Genomic DNA, 22,276 nt, shown 5'->3' on the forward strand with positions numbered 1-22,276 from the left:
AAACACTGGTTAAGACACGATTAAAAAGACTGCCTATTTCAACTTACATAATTTCATTCTTCTCAATTGACTCAATTTTAAGATGCGTCGACATTCGCCACATTGTCTGGAGGAGTATGCCATGGAGCCAGTGGGACAGGTTGTACCTGACCCCACTCCTCCTCCCCCCGCGCGGAGGGACAACATTGCAATCGACATGCTGGAAGAATGCTACGCAGAAAGTCGATCCCGTTGCGAATCCGTCATCCGGTCAGAGTACCAACCCAACCAAGGGAATTTTCTCGTCCAAGCCCTTAAAAATCTGCCCGGGTTTAGGGAATGCTTTGCGAACGACATAAATATTTGGATGAGGTAAGCTCTTATCAACATGTTCAAATTATAATCACACCAGTGGCCGCGGAAACGTACGTGGGGTCAGAGGGACAATTTCTTCATTATCTCTTTTCATCGAATGGCGACAAAAGTAGCCCCACCCGGGGACAATTTGTCACCATGCGGTGAAAAACATGTCGTAAAGTCACATTTGCACACCGTTCGGTCATGAGTAACACTTGCAAGCACCCTTTTAAAACTGGCATTAAATCATTACTGACCGCGTATTAAGGCACAATTTTAAATGTGTTACAGATGCATATGTAATGGAAGGCTTTGAATTTTTGGGAATTTTTGAAATTCTGCTTGGAGGCCGTTCATAAATTGTGTAATGCGAGAGGGGTGCAAGGCTTCAATGATATCATGGGACAAAGGGGGGAGGGGTCTAGAAAATCGCGATTTTTGCGTTACATAATTTACGAACGGTTCATTGTTCGCCCAAAATACGTACATAATTGTTAATAAAAGTGGACAAGCTAAGAAGTAGACTAACTAGAAATAAATTTTTTACTGATACATCTGAATTTATTATGGGTTACATTATTTGAAGGTGTGGCAAATTTCAGGTGTACAAAATTTTAAACCAATAATTGTCTAACAAATATTTCTGCGTCTTCGTCAGCGTCACGACCTTATGCAATCTCTTGAACGATGCGATTCACAGTGGGGGCATGGAGATCCGTCAAATTTTTTAGTCATTACACCGCATTTTTGTCCGTTTGCTGCACAGTTTTCTTGTTGAATTGCTTTTTTCCGTCCATTAACGCACCTCACGACGCCTTCCGGGGCACATTTGTTGGGTTTGAGTTCACGGCCACAGAAAAAAAAGAAAGTTCCCGTCGTGTTCATATCTGTTGGGCACAGGCAACCCGGCTCCGATTCGTTTGGCTCTACAAAATTAAACGCGTCGAAAGCCCCCTTCGAATGGAATGGAATTGAAGTGCAAATGACAAGTAGCATTGCCATCAGCAGAAGCAATAATTTAGCTTGCATTATTTGTAGGGGAAGGTGTAAAGGCAGAGACCTGGAATCAAATAAATCAGGTTTAAAAAATTTAAATCATGAATTTTGAGACGGAAATTTCACAAAACACTTTCGCATAACACACTATTATATAATATTTATTGCATGAACACAATATGACTAAATTTCAGATAAAAGAATCTAACTTTAACCCTTTAATTACGGTTTACTAAGGGGTGACGCGAAGCGAAATCCCTTTATGGAAATGGATTGTCTGTCTGTCTGTCCGTCCGTCCGTCTGTCTGTCCGTATCCACGATAACTTTAGAACGGATTCAAATTATTATTTCGACATGCGGTTTTCGCGAACGTCTTTCTAATTTTTGAAGTACGGAGGGGTTTCGAAGATGGGTGCTGTAGGTCATAAGGTCACGGTGATGACGCCAACAGTTAAAAGTGTCGAATTTTTTTTCCACCGTTTTAGACGTTTTTTTGGACGGGGATTTCAGAAATCGCCAGCCATTTCTACGTTCTATGACCCCATGACCGTGTGGGCGGTGTCGAATGTTGAAAAAATGATTTGTCATGTGGGGTGTTTATTGAAAGGTATGGTGTACGTTCGAAGTACGGGGTTGCGTGTTAAAACGGGGAAAATGAGACGAGGATATTGTGGGGTGATGTGAAGCAATGACGGGAAAGTAGTGAAAGGCGATGTGACAAAGACAATTCCGTGTGTTTTCAGTGAAAACTTTTCACCCCTTTGCTACATTTCATTCGCAACGGTTTACAATGAAAGCACGTCATAGTGTTAACTGGGAATTTACCTACAAATCACTTTATTTTCAGTTTTACAAATGAATACTTACCAATAGTGAAATTAATCGCAAGACCAACTACTCCCCGATTTATCAAGTTTATAAAATTGGATTTTTGCAATACTTAATGATTCGTCAATAGCTCAATTATGTGTAAAAACGTATGTAAAACATTTCGTTTCTTTTACTAAATATCGTTTTTCTTTCCTTTGTTTTGTTTTAGAGTGTTTTGGACAATCATTATTGCGGTATTAAGTGCCATTGTGTACTTAATTGTTCAAATGGGACAGACGAGAACAATGGGACATCCGCTAGTAATTAACCCTGAAACGAAGGAAACGTACATCGGAAATGTTGCATTTCCCAGGGTCACCGTTGCTCCTCCGGGGGGCTTCAAGAGTGCCCAAGTTTTTGACGCGATAAGGTAACAATCTCACTCTACCCCAATCCAATGTCTTTAAAGGCAAATAGTTTTGAGAGAAATGCAACTTTTTGTACTTTTGATTAGGAAAAAAATAGCGAATTATTTTTAAAAAATAAATTTACTCAAAAATGAACTCGCTATTTTTTTAATTGACTTGTAATTTCTCTCAAAAAAACCGAAGAAGTTGATGTCATTTTATTTCTGCATTTAAAGCCATGTAGATCGAGATTTAAAAAATCACGGAGAGTTTTGATAAGATTTTTATAATTGGTTTTAGACATTTAATCTTAGTCTTCTATACAGTAATTACGGCCGCCTAGTCTATGGGTATCCCGGTATTACTAATTGGACGTATAATGAGGCCCTGGGAGTGTTTCGAATCCTTGATCAAGTTTGCTCCCCCAACACAACTTTTGCTGGTTTGAATAACATCGAGCATGAGGACAATATTAACTGGGAATTAGGATATGAGGACATTAATAAGAGCGTAACGGACAATGAGTTACAGAAGAGTGAAAGAGTTGCCCCATTCATTCGACAGGTTAGGAAAAATAAAATCACGCATTAATTTCGGGGGCATGTGTTTTTATTTTATCATCAATAATGCACTCTATTCCATCTTATCTTTTGTCTTAGGGAATGATAAACTGTTCGGAATTATTTGAACGTTGCTTTCTCAATGGACGGAAATTAGATTGCGGGGAGGTTTTCAAAGGGCATTTTTCTGAGAGGGGAAGTTCTTGCATCTTTAATGGAATTCCAACCGCAGCAACGCGACGGTAAGATTACAAACTCATCTGGTATCTTTATTTTGTGCAAAATTATTTTTTTCATAGTCCGAAATATTTTTTAGAAATACAATGCTACAATCAGCACTTGGTCGGCAGTACAAAGCTGACGAGCTCACTGAATGGAAACACGTAAAATCTGATCGAGACAGCGACTCTGTTGCGGAAAAGAGACAAAATAGAACGATTCCAATTCCCTGGAAGCAATATTTCCCCGGTAAAACTTCCGGGTTAATTTTCGTCATCAAACGCGAAAACGATTCTGATAAAGCCTGCGTCCACGGTGAAGGGGATGGATTAATGGTAAATAACATTGTCGCTAAGAATGATGGTCTCCTAGCGTATGCATGCATTTTGAGTAAATTAGTGTCAATCCATAAGAAATTTAGTTAAGATGAAATTTTCGAAAGTCACGATCTGCAAAGTTTTGGCAGAAACTTTTGCATCCGAAGAGAAAAAAAACACCAAGTAAATTTGGAAAGGGTCAAATATCTCGACGTCAAGGCGCATTTTCTTCTCTTCAGATGCAAATATCTCTACAAAACGTGCCCATTGTGAGATCGTCTCTTTCGCAAAGTTCATCCTCATTAAATTTGCATTGATTGGTTAATTGGCATTTCCTCAAAATCGGGGAGAATACCCCTTGGATTTAAATAAAGACGGGAATTAACTTACAATTAGCATAAATTTCAGCTTACCGTAAATCATCCGTTTGACGAGCCTCAAATTCAACGCTTTGGGGCTCCCATTCCGTTTGGGGTGGAAGCCCACGTCGCCGTGCGTCCAACAGTTATCTTGGCCGATAATGAGATAAAAGACATCGATCCAAATAACCGTGATTGCTATTTCAGCGACGAAACTGCCAAGGCTAATTTAGACTATTATGAAAAGTATTCCAAGCAAAACTGCTTGTCAGAATGTTTCGCAAAGAAAATTACGAAGCAATGCAAGTGCACAATGGTCACATATCCGGGTACAAAAGGCAAAAAATGCTCTCGTGTTGACATAACTTAAATACGGTCTATTTAACCTAAAATTCCAGGAATTCCGGGATATATGTAGATTGTGTACGGTTGAAGAGATGAAAATCTGCGTCCATGAGCAAGAACGTACGTTAAACATTAAATTTACATATTACTCGTTGAGATGAATAGGTATGTATGCCCAAAAGTGCAGGAATATGTAAAACCAGTAAATTTATGCTATACAATATGCAAATTAAAGGATTAAATAATTACATTAATAATTGATAAAATTATTACTAGTATTATGTAAAATTATTAATATCACATTTGAAATTTGTACATGATATTTAATTTTTTACAGAAGAAATTTTCAAGACAGGACTTACAACGTTGTGTTCAAACTGTCATCCAAACTGCAGGGATACAAAGTACGAGATGTCAATATCTTGGAGCCCCATGACCCAGAAAACCATGAAGGACTGGAATATACCGTAAGATGTTTAATTTACGGACCAAGTGCATACAATGGAGGATTTTGAGCAAAATAGTGTCAATCGATCACAAATTTAATTAGGATGAAATTTGAGAAAGACACGATCTCCCTCTGGGGACGTTTGGCAGAGAGATTAGCATCCCAAGAGGAGAAAATGCGCCCTAATGGGTGCAAATTTTACATTTTCTAAATTTGCAGCGCGTTTTCTCCTCTTCGGATGCAAATCTCTCCGCCAAACATGCCCAGAGGGAGACGGTGTCTTTCGCAAATTTCATCCTAATTAAATTTGGGATCGATTGACACTAATTTGCTCAAAATCGGAGAACATACGCTGGGAGACCTCCTTTGTTAGTAATACGAATTTTAGACGATTTTTTCGGCTATTTTTCTGCTTTATTATGTAGAAACAACGCCAACTTTTCTCTTGTTCACGTCTACTTCGCCACGGATTCTGTCCAAGCCCTGAGAAGGAGCTCGCGTTACAATTGGTTCGAAGTAATAGGTGCGCATATATATCTAATAGTGCCGAATTAATTACATATTGTATTTAATTGAGAATTATTCACAGGTTTAAACGGAGGGACAATTTCAATGGTGACGGGAATCTCTTTGTTGGACGTCATCAAAGGTATTGTGACAGGTATTTTGGTCTTAGGTGGGCAGTATTTTATAATGAGCCAGCAACCGGATGGATGCGTGGAGGAGCCTCCTCCACGAGCTTCCTCCTCCTCCTCCGAGGTGGAGGAAACGAGTGAGTCATTTTTTACTGGAATTTTTTAATTAATTAGCCTATGATTTAATAAACATATCGTCAAAATCCGCACATTTTTAATCATTTCTCGCCTCTGGGAACTTATTTCCAAATTATGGACGTCAAATTTGTAGAGCAGGTCGTTCCCAACTTTTTGAAAATTCACACACCAGATTTTGACCCTTTTTGAAGGAGGAGATCTCAAGTTTAAGAAGCCTTCAGAAAAATTGGAACTCGTCGAAACTGGCTCAAAAAACTCAACGCCTACGCCATTCCATCAATCAACTCACCGACTACAAATTCGTCGTCCAGAATTTTAAAATAAATTCCCAGACCCATGAAACAATTTTAAAAATGTGCTGATTTTAATGATTTGGGAGATAAATTGAATGAAAACACGGCTTTCATAATAATATTTACTTATTAGCGACCAATTCAACCCAAATACGCAATGGGGTCGTCGTAGTTCCTCCTCCTTCACAGATTACCTATGTCCAACCACGACGCAATCCACCCACACCGCCGCCGCAGGATCGTCCAGTCGAGCCTGAACCTGACCAATAAAAAATGCCATTAATAAACTTAATTATTGCCAAACGTGCTAGTCTGAAAAATGATTGTGATAATTGTGCTCACAGCAGAAATTATGTAAATAGTTTTCGAGCTTGTAAATTAATTTAAGTAATTAAGGAAATGCTCAATTAGTCTTTTCTTGTATAAATTACCTAAAAATTACAGCGTACTTATTATTATTATAAATTAATTGAAATCGTGTCATGTCACCAATTTATAATTATAAGTATAATTAGTATAATTACTGTTGGAACTTATTTAGATAATAATGTAACTATTTTTACACATTTATTTGCATTTCACGAGATAATTTACACCATATTTTTTATAACGAATTTTTCCACCTGATGATAATATTTAGCAATACCACAATGCAAATAAATTGTTACGCTCATCTTGTCACTTGCATTATCGTTTTTATGAGGTTTTTAAAAAAAATTGTTAAAAATTCAATTAAAAATTAAAGTAAATTCTTAATACCATTGAATTACTATTAATATGAACCTTGTGTAAAATTATGTAGATTACGATGTATTTAATAAAGATTGAAAAAGTTTGCGATATTTCGCACCAATTTTTCGGAAAAGTTGACGACGGTTTTTTCAGAAACTTTTTAAAATGAGAAACTGGTCCATTGTGTGACAATGACAAAATTCTAAGAATATTATGATATTATTCGAACAAAAAAATCTAATTTTTCGAAATTTTCACTCATTTTAAAACTTTTATTACTTTTTACTCCTCCATACATAATTTTATTTATGACTGGATTTCCACACTTTTTGACTATATTTTTTTCCCAGTCTGGCATCTCAACCATTTCATTTCACTCATTAAAAATATTACAGGATAAAATTATTACACATTTTTAAGTAATAAATAAGTAGGTAAAATTTGTAGCTGACTAGATTAATTAACGTATTTTTTATATCATAATAATTAATTTGTGTGGTAGCATCTTTAAGAAGTAAATCTGTATGTAGATACGTGCTGAGGAAATTCGTCGTATTGCTTGCTGGTAATTTTCAATGTTCAGGTATTCTTAGCAGAGGAAGAAGTCACAACAGGTAGGCAGAAGATAAGCACATAAGAAACTATCGATAAGTCAATTAAAACTAATGGTGAACAAATTAACAGATTTTAAAAAGAACACTTGTTTTTACAAAATGCATCAAAAATTTCTGGATGTTTAAAAAGTGAAGCTGGTGAGAGGCAGAAAAAGTAATTATGTAAATATTTATCACGACATATGCAATTCTACACAAAAAGATATCAAAAACAGAGGAACGGTTGAAGAGAAGGAAGTAAAAATAAGTCGAGAGTAGATCAAAAAGTTTACATAAATTTTAAATAGGTATTTAAATACATGGATGAAAGGACATTGGTAACTTTGGCGTTGTTTGGAATGGCATGGCACGATAAGCATGGTGTGTATTAAGTAAGTAGATAAGCTATATTTTCCAACAAGAAAACAACGTAACGAACGACGAAAACTCTAGAAATATGTATACATGCAAGAAATGCGAGTAGTAAATAATATCCACTTTTGTCTTTGTTCGTTCATTCATGTTTATAGTTTCTGCATCTTTCTTAACTTAACGTAGGACTCGTCACCAAAATCATCAAATTCAACTAATTGTAATCATTTCTCGCTTCTGGGAACTTATTTTAAAATTCTGGACGACAAATTCGTAGTCAGTGAGTTGATTAATTGAATTGCGCTGAGTTTTTGAGCCAGTTTCGACGAGTTCCAATTTTTCTGAAGGCTCCCTAAACTTGAGATCTCCTCCTTCAAAAAGTGTCAAAATCTGAAGGATATATTTCCAAAAACTGGGAACTCCCTGCTCTACAAATTTGTCGTCCAGAATTTTAAAATAAATTCCCAGAACGGAGAAATGATTAAAAATATGCTGATTAAACGATCGTGATGAAGAGATTCCAAGCTACGTTAATATCTGGATTATTGTTGAAGGCTCAGATTATTCTTCTTCGTCGTGGATGCTAAGACAATTCCCGTGAGAATTTTCCTCCTCCGCGCCCACCACCATGTCATCGCCTTGAGGAGAAAGTGGACAGCGAAAGGCCACATGAGTAAGAATGCGATGGCAGAGTAGGACATGTTCCCGAAGAAAGCGGGCCCCCGTCGGCGTCGTCCCAGCTCCAGCATCCCCTCATCGCCACCCCCACCGTTGGAGACACTGGCGGCGTAAGCGGTCTCCAAAATCCGTAACCGAGCCATGATATGGTCGACGTCTCGGTTTAATCGGTCCACGGTGGAGGACAGGATGGCGTCCGATGAGAGGAGTCCCTCAATCCCGGAGGATTTTGGGCTGGATTTCCGATTTCTGCTCCCGTTGGAGAACGTGACGACCGACTTTTTCAAAGAGGAGGACGACGTTCCTACCGTCGACGTTGGCGGTGGTGAAGTAGAAACGCCACGTGTCACGACGAGGGGGGAGGACCTGTCGTGAAAAGAACTTTGTCCCAGGAGGAAATTTCTCGAGTGTCCGGCAACCGCGGGGGGAAAGTTGTCCAGGTGATGGTAGCCGTTAAATTTGTCGTCGAAATCGGGTTCGCTGTCGCCACTGTAGTATTTCTCGGATTCTGTGCCGGACGTCGTGGCGGCGGCCGCAGAATTTTCGAGCATTGTCACTTCCTGTTCGGGATCCTTTTCTAAATCTTCTTGACAAGTTATTGTTCCAGTGCCGTTTAAAGTGATGGCTATCATGTCGTCGTTTTGCTGTTCTTGGTCGTCGATTTCGTTGATTTCGTGAGGGAGAAGGGGGACGCTGTTCTTTCGGTAGGTGTGTTGTGGAGTGGGGAGGATTGGGTGGTGGTGATGGTGGGGTTGAAATCCGTTAGTGTACAAGGAGGGGGAACTTCCATTTGTCGTGATGTGGTTCGTCTCGTAAGTTGCAGTTCTAGAAAGGAATGATAAATTAGAAATTTGAATCTCACAATGGATGTGTCACAGCGCATGCCCTCCAATTTTGAGCAAATTAGTCATAAGAGGAGAAAACGCGCCGTAAATTCGTAGAATTTTACGTTTCTAAATTTATTGCACGTTTTCTCCTCTTCGGATGCAAATATCTCTATCAAACGTGCTCATTGGGAGGTCATGGCTTTCGCAAATTTCATACTAATTCAATTTTGATCTATTATTTTTCTGAAATGTGATTTCACGACATTATGAGCACTTTGCACCACCACGTCACTTCGTTAAGAATAAGAATTGCACTTCCGCTATTATTAAAGCACACGTCTCCGGTTACGCTGTTGAATATATTGCGTTGTAATGTTATAACGTTTAAGATCTCGTAACTTTACGTAAGATTGTGATGAAAAACTTAAAGTAACTTGTTAATCATGTAATTAAATTGATCAACCTGCAATGTACTTTATAGGCGATTGCCTGAAAAAGTTCAGAAATAAACCGAAAACATACTAATAATATTTGTGATCGATTGACATTAATTTGCTCTGAATTGGAAATCATACGCTGGGAGATCTTGATTGTTAGCAGATTTCATATCTCATCACTCACCTCGTTTCAACCTGAACTTGTGCCCTCGCCTCGGTATTATTTTCAATCATCGTGGTCCCAGAAGTGGAAGAGCTTTCATTATCCGTGAGACTTTTTAGGGGGGAATTTGGGCAAGAGTTTATCGGTGTGGGGACAATGGAGCTGATCGCACTGCTACTTCCAGAACTCGAGCTGCTGCCAGTACCACTGCTACTGCTGCTACTGCCGCTGCTGGTTAAACGGTCAATGGTTTCTTTGACATGACTCATTTCGGAACCTTGCAAGTTGACAAATTCATAAAATGGGCCGATCGAATCTAGGAAATCTTGGACGTTTCCGTCCCACGACATGGTCTCGATAATCTGAAAGTACAGATAACCCGGATTTCATTACGCTTGAGATTTTTTTAAGTTAATGCTCATCGTCAAAATCATCACATTTTTAATCATTTCTCGGCCCTGGCAATTTATTTTAAAATTCTGGACGACAAATTTGTAAAGTAGGTCGTTGCCAATTTTTAAAAATACAGATTTTGACCCTTTTTGAAGGAGGAGATCTCAAGTTTAGGAAACCTTCAGAAAAACTAGAACTCGTCGAAACTGGCTTACAGAGTAGAAAAATGATTTAAAATCTGAGAATTTTGACGATTTTGAGGACGAGCTATGTGCGTTAAACAATGGATCACCGACCTCTTTAAGACCTTCAATATACTTGAGCATAGCTTCCTCTTTGGTCAATTGGCCCAAATCGTGCCACGCTTCCCACTTGTATTTTCCAACAACGTCCCAAAAACTTGGCTTCGGGATGGTACATATTCCTTCCGTGGCTTGTTTGAAAAGTCCATAAAATTTGAGTTTTGTCCCGTTCGAGGGTTGATAAGGACCTGACCAGCAAAAATTAAATTAGAATCTTAATTATTCAATAATAACTAACAATGGAGGTTCCCAAAGCATGCTCTTTTTTTGGTAAATTAGTGTGAATCGGTCACAAATTTAATTAGTATGAAATTTGCAAAAGACACGATCTCCCATGGGCACGTTTGGCAGAAATTTTTACACCCAAAGAGGAGAAAACGCGTCCTAAGGTTGACAAATTATACACTTCGAAAATTTTATGTGAATTTTCTCATGTTCGGATGCAAATATCTCTGCGAGACGTGTCCATTAGGAGATCGTGTCTTTTCGTCCTAATTAAATTTGTGATCAATTGACACTAGTTTTTTTTCAAAATCGGAGAGCTGGTAGACTCCATTATTGTAACCAAATGAGTTAAAATTTACCATCTTTCGGTAAACTGTGTATAACTTTGACCGCAGCTTTGAACTTGTCCTCGAGCGACATATTGTTGGAATTTGGTCGTGATGGTGGTGGGGGAAATGTTGGGAGAAGGGCGACTTCCTTCTCGTTGCTTATCGGCATCGATAAACTGTTCGAATCTGACAACCAGGACTGAACACTTTGTAAAATTATGTAATTATTGTTGTGATTGCGGAGACATTTTATTTCCGGTGGTGCAGATTTTTCCACAGAATTTGCATAGAAGAACGAATAATTAGTTGACCAGTAGTAGCCTAAAAATGACCACAACCACGAAGAGAAAAAATTGTGTTCCAGTGACGATTCGGAATTGTTATCGTCCTTCTTGTTGACTTGATTCGTATGTGAACGTGACTTGTCTACGTGGTCGTGTGCTTGTTCTTCTTTGCGAGATCGAGTGAGCAGATAGGATTGGAGGAGGAGAAGGGTCAACATCTATTTATTTCTACGACGCACTTATCTTCGGCATTTTTCATGGTTCAAAATCCAACTTGTTTTTCAAACTATTGTCCAGTTTTGACTATTAAATACGTCACATCACTTCCCAGTTCCCTTCCAAATCAAAAGACGTGACCAGAAATTTTGTAGAATCTTCAAATCCAGATGACGATGACCCAGTTCGAGTGGACAAACAGTTTTTAGCAGTGGGAGCTGGAGTCTGAAAAGGATAAACTATTTACCAGTTGAGTTAAACATAACAAACAGACATTGATAAGTCAAATTGTACCTCTGAACTCAAACTCACATACACACAGCATGTGGATTTGATGTTGGACGTGGAATGAAGAGCAGGATTGGATTGTTTGGTAAAATTTCGTGGTGTGATTTTGCTTAACATTTGGTAAGTGAGATATATATTCCACCAATTACTTCAGTTATGTAGTAGTCTTTCCTCGCCTTTTTTAAATATTGCCGTTGCATCCATCAGTATTAAGTAAATGTGTATATGTATGATTAATCGTATTGAGTAGTCTTCATCTGGATTGGTTGTTGGGATGACATTGATGACATTGATCCAACCTAACGAATGATCTCGATGGATAGATAACCCCGTTGTCCACTCACTCACGTTTATGACGGGAAGGACTGACCATGTATTTATTGCAGTAGCTTATCCTTCTATTTGCCGATGTGATGATCCAACCTATAAAAAGAACAAAGCAACCCAGTAAAAAATAGTTATTATTATTACGGATTAATTTATTATTTTACTTTTTCAAATTGTACAGGAAGTACTTAAAAAAGACCGAATCGTCGTTCGTACACATGCATATTTTAGTAAGTCGTACCTCTTTTTGCACGGCGTGTTCACTTCTTCGGCGGCGTATTATTGATGGATCGTTCTAGATTGAGGTTTGGTTAGCAATATAAGTGGTGAATTTATGAAGAAACTACTCCCCATTCCGTTCTATGGCTTCGTCAATAAATAAATGTAATTACTCTTAATCTATGGCGGACTGACTAGAGGGGTCGGTACTGCTCGATTGACTTGTGAGCCTATGAAAACCAAAACAAAAAAGTGATTAATAATAAATCCTTCTTCTCGACCCCGGCGTCCGTCCGTTCGTCCCATCGATCACAAAAGATCAATAAAAGTTGCAAAATATTATTTATTATTGTGCGAATCATAGAAAGAAAGAAAGAGCGATCAATTTCCACTCACCTCACTCTTTTTTACTGTCTGGTCTTCCTTTCCTTAAAATGTGGACATTTCTGGAGGATGCACTTCCGGAATGAACATGTCGAAAATGTCAAAGATAAACGAACCTGCTGACAAGAAAATGTAAATAATCAAAAGTTTAAAACCAATATTTGTCAAGAATCAACTCTGACAGGAATCCTGTCACAGGATTATTTATCTAAAGATAAATAAATTAACTAATTCCTCGACAAGAGCGAGCATGAACAAATACAAATTATCAATTAACAATAGAAAATCATCACATTACGATTTCTTTAACTGTGGTAAAAATTAGTTAATTTTCTGGGCTATTTATTTACAAATCCAAAATCAGAGCAAATTTTATATTTATTCCTTACCAATTTACCGTCCAGCAGTTAACCCGTAATTTACACCTTTGTTTACTTAACTATTCCTTCCCCCCAATTAAATAGGGAATTAAATAATTAAATAATTTAGAATTCCATTCCAACTTCCACTTCCGTCCCGATCTTTTCTTCCGGGCTGCTGCTGCTGGTCTGCTGGTGAGACAGCAAAATGCAATAAGAAATCGGGTGCAACTACTTTTTTCCCACGGTATAGACAACGACCAGAAAGCAACACGCCACCAGCATAGCAAAACCATATAACATGCAATTCCTATATTGAAATATCGTCTCAATATCAAAATTTCGAAAACTTCACGATACTTTTTCAAAATCAGAATTAAGCAAGAAATTCGATCTGTTTTGACAGCTTTTCATGTTGAAGTTTAAAACGGTTGTGACGAAGTAGATTAGAAAAAACATACACTTCTTATATGGAAATCCGTCTCAATATCAAAATTTCGAAAACTTTTCAAAATCAGAAGTACATAATTAATTGGATGACACGAAAGTTTTCCTCAGAAAATTAGGAAAAAAGTTTACTTTATTCGAACGCTATCTCCACTTCATTATCAAAACATGGGTAGAAAATGACCCACAAATTATGATGAAATTTCGATAATTTTATATTTTCAAAATCAGAATTAGATAATTAATTGGATGACACGTGGAAAAATGAGGAAAAAAGTTTACCTTATTTCTTTATCAAGATTTCGAACGCTATCTGCAATTCATTATCAACACATGCGTAGAAAATGACACAAAAATTATGATATTTCTACTAATTTAATTTATTAATCATTTTACTTGATAATTAATTGACAAGATTTTTATGATTTCTCAATTTCACGGCAAGTAGCAGTTACGCATCTCGTATTTAATTATTCAGTTTGGTTTTGGCGTTTTAAAATACTTGAACTTAAATAAGCATTTCAAAAGATAATGGATATTTAAAATTTCGCCTAGCTGAAGACTACTACTAGTTTTTGGAAAATGTGTACCACTAAATAATGGACTTACGTCTAGTTACATAAATATAATTGCATATTTAACGGATTTATATTTCCATTTTGCATAGATAGAATTTGCTAAATTTTAGCACTACGTAGATAATTTACATCTAAAATGATACTAATATTAGAACAAAAAATTGTCCTACAAAACGGGACCGCTCATTTAGGACAATTAACTCAAGAAAGTGTTAAATGCGTTATAATTAGCTTCTTAATTATTTCAGTGTCAGTCATAAATAATAATTGACCGTCATAAATAGTAAATAATTGACTAATTGAGGACTCTCCAACAAGGATTATTCATTCATATTTTTAACCCAGAGTCAGCAGATCTCTACGAAAAAATCCAGTCTAAAGAATTTTACAATCATTTTTTGGTAAATACGCGACAGCTTTAATGTTGTTTTTCTAATTTTAGCAAAACACGACACAATTTCAGAGATAGGATATTATTAATAGCACGAATTTAACATTATTTAGGTCACGCTGTCAATGTTTTCTTCGTTAAAACGCAAAATACAACGATTTCCTTCCTTCATTCGAGATAAAACATAATATAAATTGCTGCATGTTGACGTTTTAGCAGGGATGTAGCCGTTGTTTCGGACCGCCGGGTGGGCTTATTCCTCCCGTCGTGGTGGGTTTTGTAGCAGGGAGAAGAATTTTTTCCTTTTTGTGATGTGGGACTGGGGGTGGTTGACCGGCGAGGATGGCCTAATCAATCGGATAATTAGAATTAATCAAGGTCTACTACATACAATTAATGACTAACGTAATGACTCATCGCCAAAATCAGCATGTTTTTCATTTCTCAGCTGTAGGAATTTATTTAAAATTCTGGACGACAAATTCATAGACCAGGTAGTTCCCAATGTTTTTTTTAAATCCATTAATCAATTCATTGACTGCAAATTTGTGGTCCAGAATTTTAAAATAAATTCACAGAGTCGAGAAATGTGCTAATTTTGACGATTTAGGTGTTGAATAATGAAGTCCTACATTAATCAAGTTTACTACAATTAGTAATTAAACATAAATCATGTCTACCTTGACATCTTCCGCGTCCAAAGTTTCATACATCATCAACGCTTCGGCCAAAGCTTTATGCTCTTTCGCGTGCGATTTCAATATAAACTTTGCTCTTTCATAGGACTCTGCGAGGAGGCGTTTAATTTCTGCGTCGATTAATTCCGTCGTTTGTGGGCCGAGGTCATTCACGGCGACCAAGGCTTTGCTGCTGTCTTCAACCGTGCGAAGTCCAACCTTATCCGACATTCCCCACTCTTTCACCATGTGTGTCGCGATAGAGGTGGCTTGCTGTTGGTTAATTTAATTACAATTAGAATCTTAGTTAACTAATTACATACTACTTGAATTTGGATAATCCGAACCTTCAAATCCGACGAGGCACCCGACGTGATTTTATCCACGCCAAAAATTAACTCTTCCGCAGCTCGGCCTCCCATCATGGTGTCCATCAACGCCATGAGTTGTGACTTGGTGACGTGGTACTGCTCCTTGTCCGGGATGTAGGCGGTATGTCCGAGCGAAGCGCCGCGAGGGATTATCGTTACCTGATTTACATTATTATTAGCTTGCTTATCATGAATTTGTTGAGCATTAATGTCCATTTACTTTGTGAATTGGATTAGAATCTTTGGTAAAATATGATGCAATTGCATGTCCTGCTTCATGATAGGCTGTGATTTTATTCGTTTCCTCGTCTGGGATACGGTTCTTTCGGGATGGGCCTAACAATAATTAGTCAAGTTAATTGTCATCAATTTACATACGTACAAAAATTGGTTATAAATTATTTCACAAACCCATGATCACTTTATCTCTAGCGAAATCCAAATGTTTCTTGGACACGCTGTCCGCTCCGTCAATCGCTGCTTTGAGTGCGGCCTGATTAAGATAAATTAGTTTTTAGATTAACAAACAACCCGACGAAATTTGACCTTTAAACCCAACCTGATTAATCATATTTTCCAAATCTGCCCCCGTGAAACCAGTCGTTCCCCTCGCCAAGAGTTCCACGTCGACATCATTCCCAATCTTTACCTTGCTCAGGTACAGTTCCAAGATGTCTTTGCGACCTTGATATTCTGGGGCGGGAACGGGAACCTCGACGTCGAATCGACCCGGTCGAAGGAGCGCTTTGTCCAAATCTTCGCGACGATTTGTAGCTCCGAGAACGATGACGCCCTCGTTTTGACGAAATCCGTCCATTTCAGAGAGGAGTTGGTTAATCGTCTGATTAGCGTAGGGATGAAGGACAGAGTTTGTCCGCTTTGCACCAACAGAGTCAATCTCGTCGATAAATACGACACATGGGGCTTTTAGTTTGGCAGCCTCTGCATAAATTAAGATAAGTTAAATTCAGTTATCAGAATTTATATATTATGCATATCGACTCACTAAACAAGTCTCGCACTCTTCGGGCTCCCTGCCCCACAAGGATTTCGTCAAACTCGGGACCAGCCGCGTGGAAAAATGGGACACCAGCCTCGCCTAATAATCAAACACAATTAAAGACAGCGATCAGACCTAAGGTTTTTGCAATTGGGGGAATAATTTCCGGTTAAAATATCCTGATTTGTAGAATTCGAAAAATAACCGATTAAAGCATTTGTAAAGTTTAAAATCAAGTATGCAATTTTGAAATTTTTTAAATGCTACAAATCCGAATAGTTTACACATTTTACACCCCCAAATTCAAAAACCTTCCACCAACACAGTCGTTTGTAAACAGTAACTCACCAGCGACCGCTCTTGCCAACAAAGTCTTTCCGGTTCCTACACAATTAAAAAAATCCAAATTATGAACAATTACACAAAGCACTTTAATCGAATTCAAAAACCAACTAACCTGGCGGTCCAACGAGTAGCACCCCTTTCGGTAACTTTCCACCCAGTGCGACAAATCTAGCAGGGTTTTTGAGAAATTCAACGATATCTTGAAGTTCTTGCTTTGCTTCGTCCACCTTCATAGTCAGTTAAAAAATTAGTTTCACTGATAAACGAACTTGCACCCAAATTGTACGAAACTTCTACATACCCCTTTAACATCATCAAAAGTAACATTGATGTCTTCCGGTTGAACCTCGTTCCCATTTCCTACACTAACTCGGAACATTCCACTCCCAAAAGATCCTAAATTAATTAAACGAAATATATAAATAAGAAACAATTTAAAATCACTGAAAATAATAGTCTTTCAGCGTATGCTCTTAGATTTTGGCCAGATTAGTGTCAACCTATCGCAAATTAAGTTAACATGAAATTTGCAAAAGGCACGATCTGCCAATGCTCACGTTTGGCAGAGATATTTGCATCCAACGAGTAGAAAACGTGCTTAAAAGTTGGCTGATTTTACACTTTCCAAATTTACTGCGTGTCTTCTCTTCTTCGGATGCAAATATCTCTGCCAAACGTGCTTATTGGAAGATCGTGTCTTTCGCATATTTCATCCTAATTAAATTTATGATCCATTGACACTAATTTGCTCAAAATCTGGAAACGTACGCTGGAGACCTCCATTTAAAAAAAACAGCAAGTGAACATATTATATGCTCACCCATTAACGAAGCCAGAATCGCAGTAAACACCGCAATCGCCAAGATTTGTTGGAGTGTCCTCAACCAGCGATAAGCTCTGCCTTTTTCACCCTGCCCACTCCCACCACCTCCCGTCCCAGACATGTATCCCTCAGCAAATGCGATTTTCAACTTGTCGGCATCATTTTGAGGTAGATCTGCCACCATTGCTGTGACAAAAACATGAACAAAATTTATACAAATATAAATCTCTGTAAAACGGAAATTCGTCGGTTCGATTTGTGGTGTACATAAACGTTCAAACTCGTCTGTCGGGAAAGCGAGGGGCGACCCTTGTTTAGGGTCAATTTATGGGAATTTTGTCCAATTTTGTTCCCCGTTTTAAAAAAAAACAGAAATCGAACCCACGCCAAAATTTTTAGTAATTAAGCACCTTTCAACTTATCACTGCTTAAAGGAGCACCCGGTCCGCCAGGCGTTGTTGAATCCTTGCCAGGAAAAAACTTGTCCTTGACACGTGCCAACAAGCTTGGATTCCTCTCTCTCGCCGCGTCCAGGTCTCGTTGTGTTTTGAAGGTGCGGAATGGGACTAAATTTGTTAACCAATTATTTATTTATCTAATTAAATTGTTAAATTAATTTTATAAATAAATTTACCAGCTTGATAAAGACCACCGTTCGTGGGGTGGAGAAACCTCTTGTCCAGGTCGAATAGACCGTTCTTGCTGAATCTGAGATACGGTGAGGAAGCAAATTCCTCACGGGAGGATGACCTCTCCACAGATTTGACCTGCTTCAGCATCACTGTTTTTAAATACTTGTCCGACCATCCAGTCATGGATGAGGGGAAGTCGACGTTGACGGTCTATGAATTAATTATGATTAATTAAATATATTTATTGCGGAAAGACAATTGTATGACATTTACGATGACCATCACCACAATCGTCAAATCACCACCTTTTTAATCATTTCTCGGCCCTGGGAATTTATTTTAAAATTCTGGATGACAAATTTGTAGAGCAGAAGGTCGTTCTCAATTTTATAAAAAATATACACTCCAGATTTTGACAGTTTTTGAAGGAGATTTCAAGTTTAAGAAGCCTTCAGAAAAATTGGAACCTATCGAAATTGACTTAAAAACTCACCCCCATTCCATTAATCAACTCACAGACTACAAATTTGTCGTTCAGAATTTTAAAATAAATTCCCAGAGGCGAGAAATGATTACAAACTTGTTGATTTTGACGATTTTCGTAATGTGCTATCGAGTCCTACGTTAATTAATATTATGTAAAATTACTTGGACGACATCCTCCCAAATCTGGTTAACCAATCTGAATTGTTCTTCACTTCGAAATTTATCCTTTACCGATGAGTTATAATTCTGTCCAGTGTTCGCCTTGTTAATGACCCTGTCCGCCAAGAGGGTAACGACTTGATTAAACTCTGCATCCGTTTTGAACTCGGTGAGTCCTAATTTTGAGAACTGTGCGGAGAGGAGCGGTCCGAGAAGATTTTTATTCGAGATTCCAGACGGTAAATTTTCTCCAGTTGATGATGAATTTGCATTATGACCAAGTTCTCCAGCCGCGGCGGCGGCGGAAGGGGGCAAAAAATTGTGGCGTTGTTGCTGTTGTTGGGTCGATTTAGCGTTTAACTTGAGTTTTCTTGGGCGAACTCTGGTATTCGTGACGGTCGCGACGACGCCGCATGTTAGTTGGGTTAGTTGTTGGAGAAGCTGGAATTAGGATAATTAGATTGATAAGCAAAATTATGCACGTATGTGGACAGTAATTGTTTAATTAATTAGACGATTAATTACCTGATTATGCTGAACAGAATACATTAAAGATGGTTGTACAACTAATTGAGGATTACTCTTGATGCCTGATGCTTATCTTGTGCCTCTGGTCTGAAGTAAGTGAAGAAATATAATGTTATGTAATCCAATTTATTTGTAATTCTGACGGTATTTCGCCTTCTGTAAACAAATAGGAAAGAATGTAACTATTCTTAACCTGATATTATCACCGATAAGATAACTTGCTCTGGATTATAACATTGACAATTTAGAATTTAGATTTTTATTCCCGTATTTCGATTTTACCAAATTCATGGAAAATTACCAATTTTAATTTGTCCAGAACAAAAACTATCCTAAACCTGACAAGTTGCCATTGACAGTATTATAGTTAACCACACATATTTCACTTATCAAGTGTCTTCTTACCTTATCCAGAATGAAATGCTTATCGAAATTCAAGACAACACCAAAAACCAAAACGTACTACGTTGTGGATGAGAAATCGGAGGAAAGAGACGTCTGTGAAGCTGTACCTGGGTTTGAGTGCACTGCTTCCGCCCACCGTCCTGCTTCCTACCGCCAACCGCCGCCTCTCTTCCTACCGCATACCCGCAGATGCCACTTCCAAAAAACCGTGTAATCGACTTCCCTCACCCTAAGCCGTATCATAATACCCCAAAATGTTAATTTTACTCTAAATTCCTAAAAAAATCCAGAAAACTAACTAATAAACTAATAAAATAATCCGCATAGGTTCCTACAGCGGGATTCCAAACTACCGCCTCCATGCTTGCATATATTACTGATCACACCCCCGGTCATCATTTAATGCGGACCCGCACCCGCCAGATCCCTTTGGTCAAAATTAGCAAGCCGGTAAAAGTCATAACTTGGAGTTTTTGCTAATTTTGACTTTGTTGCCGTTTCCTACAGCGGGATTTCAAACTACCGCCTCCACGCTCACATATGTTATCGACCGCACCCCCGGTCATCATTTAATGCAGACCCGCACCCGCCAAATCCCACTGGTCAAAATTAGCAAGCCGGTAAAAGTCATAACTTGGAGTTTTTGCTAATTTTGAGTTTGTCGCCGTTTCCTACAGCGGGATTTCAAACTACCGCCTCCATGCTTGCATGTATTACCGACCACACCCCTGGTCATCTTTTGGTGTGGACCCGCACCCTCCAGATGGATCGGATCCATATAAACCATATAAATAAACTCAGAGTTACTTTTGCCTTCTTCCTTAGTTTTACTTTGATTCTCAATAATGAACATGTACTATAGATTCGTATAACTTAAATTTATAAGCTTATCAAGTTAGTCAAATGGCGAGATGTTGGAAAGCTCTTTTCTTGCTTGGTGAAGTGGTATTTTCAAGACATCAGAGTAAATTAGCTCCAGTGTTTCGGGAAGCAGAACGGTTGTTACTTAAATGTAAATTGTGAAATAATCATTGTAAAGATACTTCAAATCCTAGAGCAGAGATGTTTTTAAGCTTTTGGAGGAAACTGTGGAACATATCTTAGAGCAAGATTTTGTGGTAAATGGATATGATACCACCATTTGCTGCAAATTTCCAGAAAAGTTTGGCTTTCGTTCCACCCACATCTGCGTAAATAATGTATTAGAATATTACTATATCAGGTTCTAGTTAAATAGCTGGGAAAATTTAGCGACCTTTTGTCGAGCACATTTGTAGCCGCCGACAAATTCATCCCGATTGGCCACGTAAAGTTCCATTATGTCTTCTTTAATGTTGGAGTAAGCCATCATGAGTGAATCCTCAGTAAGATTCTCAACGATTCTGTACAATAATTACGATTAAATTCATCGTCCATATTATTATGTATTTGCAAGTTACTTATATCGCTGATATTGTTGTTTCTCCTGGGTGACAAATTCTTCACCCCAAACTTGCTTCCGCAGCGATTGCTTAGCTAAGAATATAAGAGATTTTTATTGTTATAACTGTTATAAGAAATTTGGCAATAAACGTTTGCAAAAATTCAATTAGGCTAATCAGACCAGAATTCCCTTGCTGATCCGTCAGAATGTCAGAGACTATTTTCCTGAACTTTGACTCCAGGTTAGCTGTGGTAGTCTCCTCTTCTTCCGCGGATGTTTTATTACGCCTTTGCCTATTTTTCCCGAATTTGTATAGGAAGAAATTAGTATTTACACTATAATAAAACATCTTTCAGTCGGGTATTTTTATAGAATACGATGTTAAGCGGTTATTAAAGTTTGTTTAAATATTAAATACTACATTACCGAGTCTCCAAACATCCATCCATAGTTCGTGCTACATTATTTTGATTGTTCAGAGTAAGAACTTGTTGGAGGGGTTGAGAAGACCTGTCTCTCCCAATCTTTTGAACCCTTGCATTCTCTCTTGCCTTCTCCTCGTCAAGCTTGGTAAGCTCAGTCCTATTATGTAAATATCTATTTTTTCGTTCGCCTTTTTTTCTTTTGCTCCATGTCTCCTTGCATTCTTGAACTTCTTCTTGAATTAGTCCCTTTGGAATATCTCCACGTTCGATTTCGTCGTCATTTTGCAGCGTTTTTGTAACTAGCTTAACTTCTTTGCTTGCTGTTTTCTTTGGTAGATTGTCGAATAAAAATTTTTTGTTTTTACCATTTGTAATTTCAAAGCGATGCCGAACAAAGTCGGCGACATTTTCCGGTTCCACGATAAGATTTTGCTTTGATAGCCGAAACTCTGATTCACATGATCCATTCGTTGCCCGGACAAAGTTGGCGTTCTTGGTTTGCTGCACAACTCCACGTGCGAAAATTCCAACGTATGGGGCGTATGTGTTTTCAAACACGTTCAGCACAGCAGGATTGTAAAATGGGTTCAACTC

At 38.1% G+C, this 22,276-nt stretch overlaps 3 protein-coding genes and 1 long non-coding RNA gene across 9 annotated transcripts; 1 reads left to right on the forward strand and 3 right to left on the reverse strand.

Moving 5' to 3' along the window:
• Positions 1-875: 875 nt before the first annotated feature.
• Positions 876-2,326, reverse strand: LOC118433062. Its single transcript, XR_004833164.1, has 2 exons — positions 2,201-2,326; positions 876-1,396 (listed from the first exon to the last, which is right to left on the reverse strand). It is a non-coding gene; the product is annotated as an uncharacterized LOC118433062 (long non-coding RNA).
• On the forward strand, positions 1,453-7,295 carry LOC110861318 (pickpocket protein 28). Of its 3 annotated transcripts, XM_035844623.1 has the most exons (8): positions 2,018-2,310; positions 2,373-2,573; positions 2,877-3,114; positions 3,210-3,352; positions 3,427-3,664; positions 5,224-5,321; positions 5,388-5,570; positions 5,998-7,295. In XM_035844623.1, the coding sequence occupies exons 2-8, from the start codon at positions 2,431-2,433 to the stop codon at positions 6,119-6,121; spliced, it is 1,167 nt and encodes a 388-aa protein (XP_035700516.1). In that variant the 5' UTR covers positions 2,018-2,310; positions 2,373-2,430; the 3' UTR covers positions 6,122-7,295. The 3 variants fall into 3 exon arrangements, 2 of the variants coding, with proteins under 2 accessions (XP_035700517.1, XP_035700516.1); XM_035844624.1 differs by lacking the exons at positions 5,224-5,321; positions 5,388-5,570; positions 5,998-7,295 and adding exons at positions 4,055-4,334; positions 4,404-4,470; positions 4,688-4,817 and having other exon boundaries at positions 1,453-2,573; XR_004833163.1 differs by lacking the exons at positions 5,224-5,321; positions 5,388-5,570; positions 5,998-7,295 and adding exons at positions 4,055-4,470; positions 4,688-4,817 and having other exon boundaries at positions 1,453-2,573.
• LOC110861337 (acyl-CoA-binding domain-containing protein 5) lies at positions 6,848-13,196 on the reverse strand. Of its 3 annotated transcripts, XM_035844621.1 has the most exons (10): positions 13,023-13,196; positions 12,646-12,752; positions 12,423-12,479; positions 12,272-12,325; positions 11,710-12,126; positions 10,946-11,654; positions 10,356-10,549; positions 9,688-10,028; positions 8,064-9,064; positions 6,848-7,763 (listed from the first exon to the last, which is right to left on the reverse strand). In XM_035844621.1, exons 6-9 carry the CDS (start codon positions 11,415-11,417, stop codon positions 8,104-8,106), a joined length of 1,968 nt encoding a protein of 655 aa, XP_035700514.1. In that variant the 5' UTR covers positions 11,418-11,654; positions 11,710-12,126; positions 12,272-12,325; positions 12,423-12,479; positions 12,646-12,752; positions 13,023-13,196; the 3' UTR covers positions 6,848-7,763; positions 8,064-8,103. The 3 variants fall into 3 exon arrangements, with proteins under 3 accessions (XP_035700514.1, XP_035700513.1, XP_035700515.1); XM_035844620.1 differs by having other exon boundaries at positions 12,272-12,479; positions 12,646-12,749; XM_035844622.1 differs by having other exon boundaries at positions 10,946-11,640; positions 12,272-12,479.
• A 599-nt stretch (positions 13,197-13,795) lies between these two features.
• LOC110861328 (ATP-dependent zinc metalloprotease YME1L) lies at positions 13,796-19,983 on the reverse strand. 2 transcript variants are annotated; one of them, XM_022110434.2, is made up of 16 exons: positions 19,835-19,983; positions 19,427-19,585; positions 18,905-19,342; positions 18,259-18,466; positions 18,035-18,190; positions 17,622-17,810; positions 17,103-17,197; positions 16,914-17,028; positions 16,805-16,840; positions 16,463-16,555; positions 16,016-16,398; positions 15,868-15,949; positions 15,677-15,792; positions 15,433-15,615; positions 15,089-15,358; positions 13,796-14,755 (listed from the first exon to the last, which is right to left on the reverse strand). In XM_022110434.2, exons 2-16 carry the CDS (start codon positions 19,448-19,450, stop codon positions 14,621-14,623), a joined length of 2,523 nt encoding a protein of 840 aa, XP_021966126.1. In that variant the 5' UTR covers positions 19,451-19,585; positions 19,835-19,983; the 3' UTR covers positions 13,796-14,620. The 2 variants fall into 2 exon arrangements, with proteins under 2 accessions (XP_021966126.1, XP_021966127.1); XM_022110435.2 differs by having other exon boundaries at positions 19,427-19,516; positions 19,835-19,955.
• Between the last annotated feature and the right edge of the window lie 2,293 nt (positions 19,984-22,276).

The sequence above is a fragment of the Folsomia candida genome, unplaced genomic scaffold (genome assembly GCF_002217175.1).
Source record: "Folsomia candida strain VU population unplaced genomic scaffold, ASM221717v1 Fcan01_Sc040, whole genome shotgun sequence".
NCBI classification, from domain to species: domain Eukaryota; kingdom Metazoa; phylum Arthropoda; class Collembola; order Entomobryomorpha; family Isotomidae; genus Folsomia; species Folsomia candida.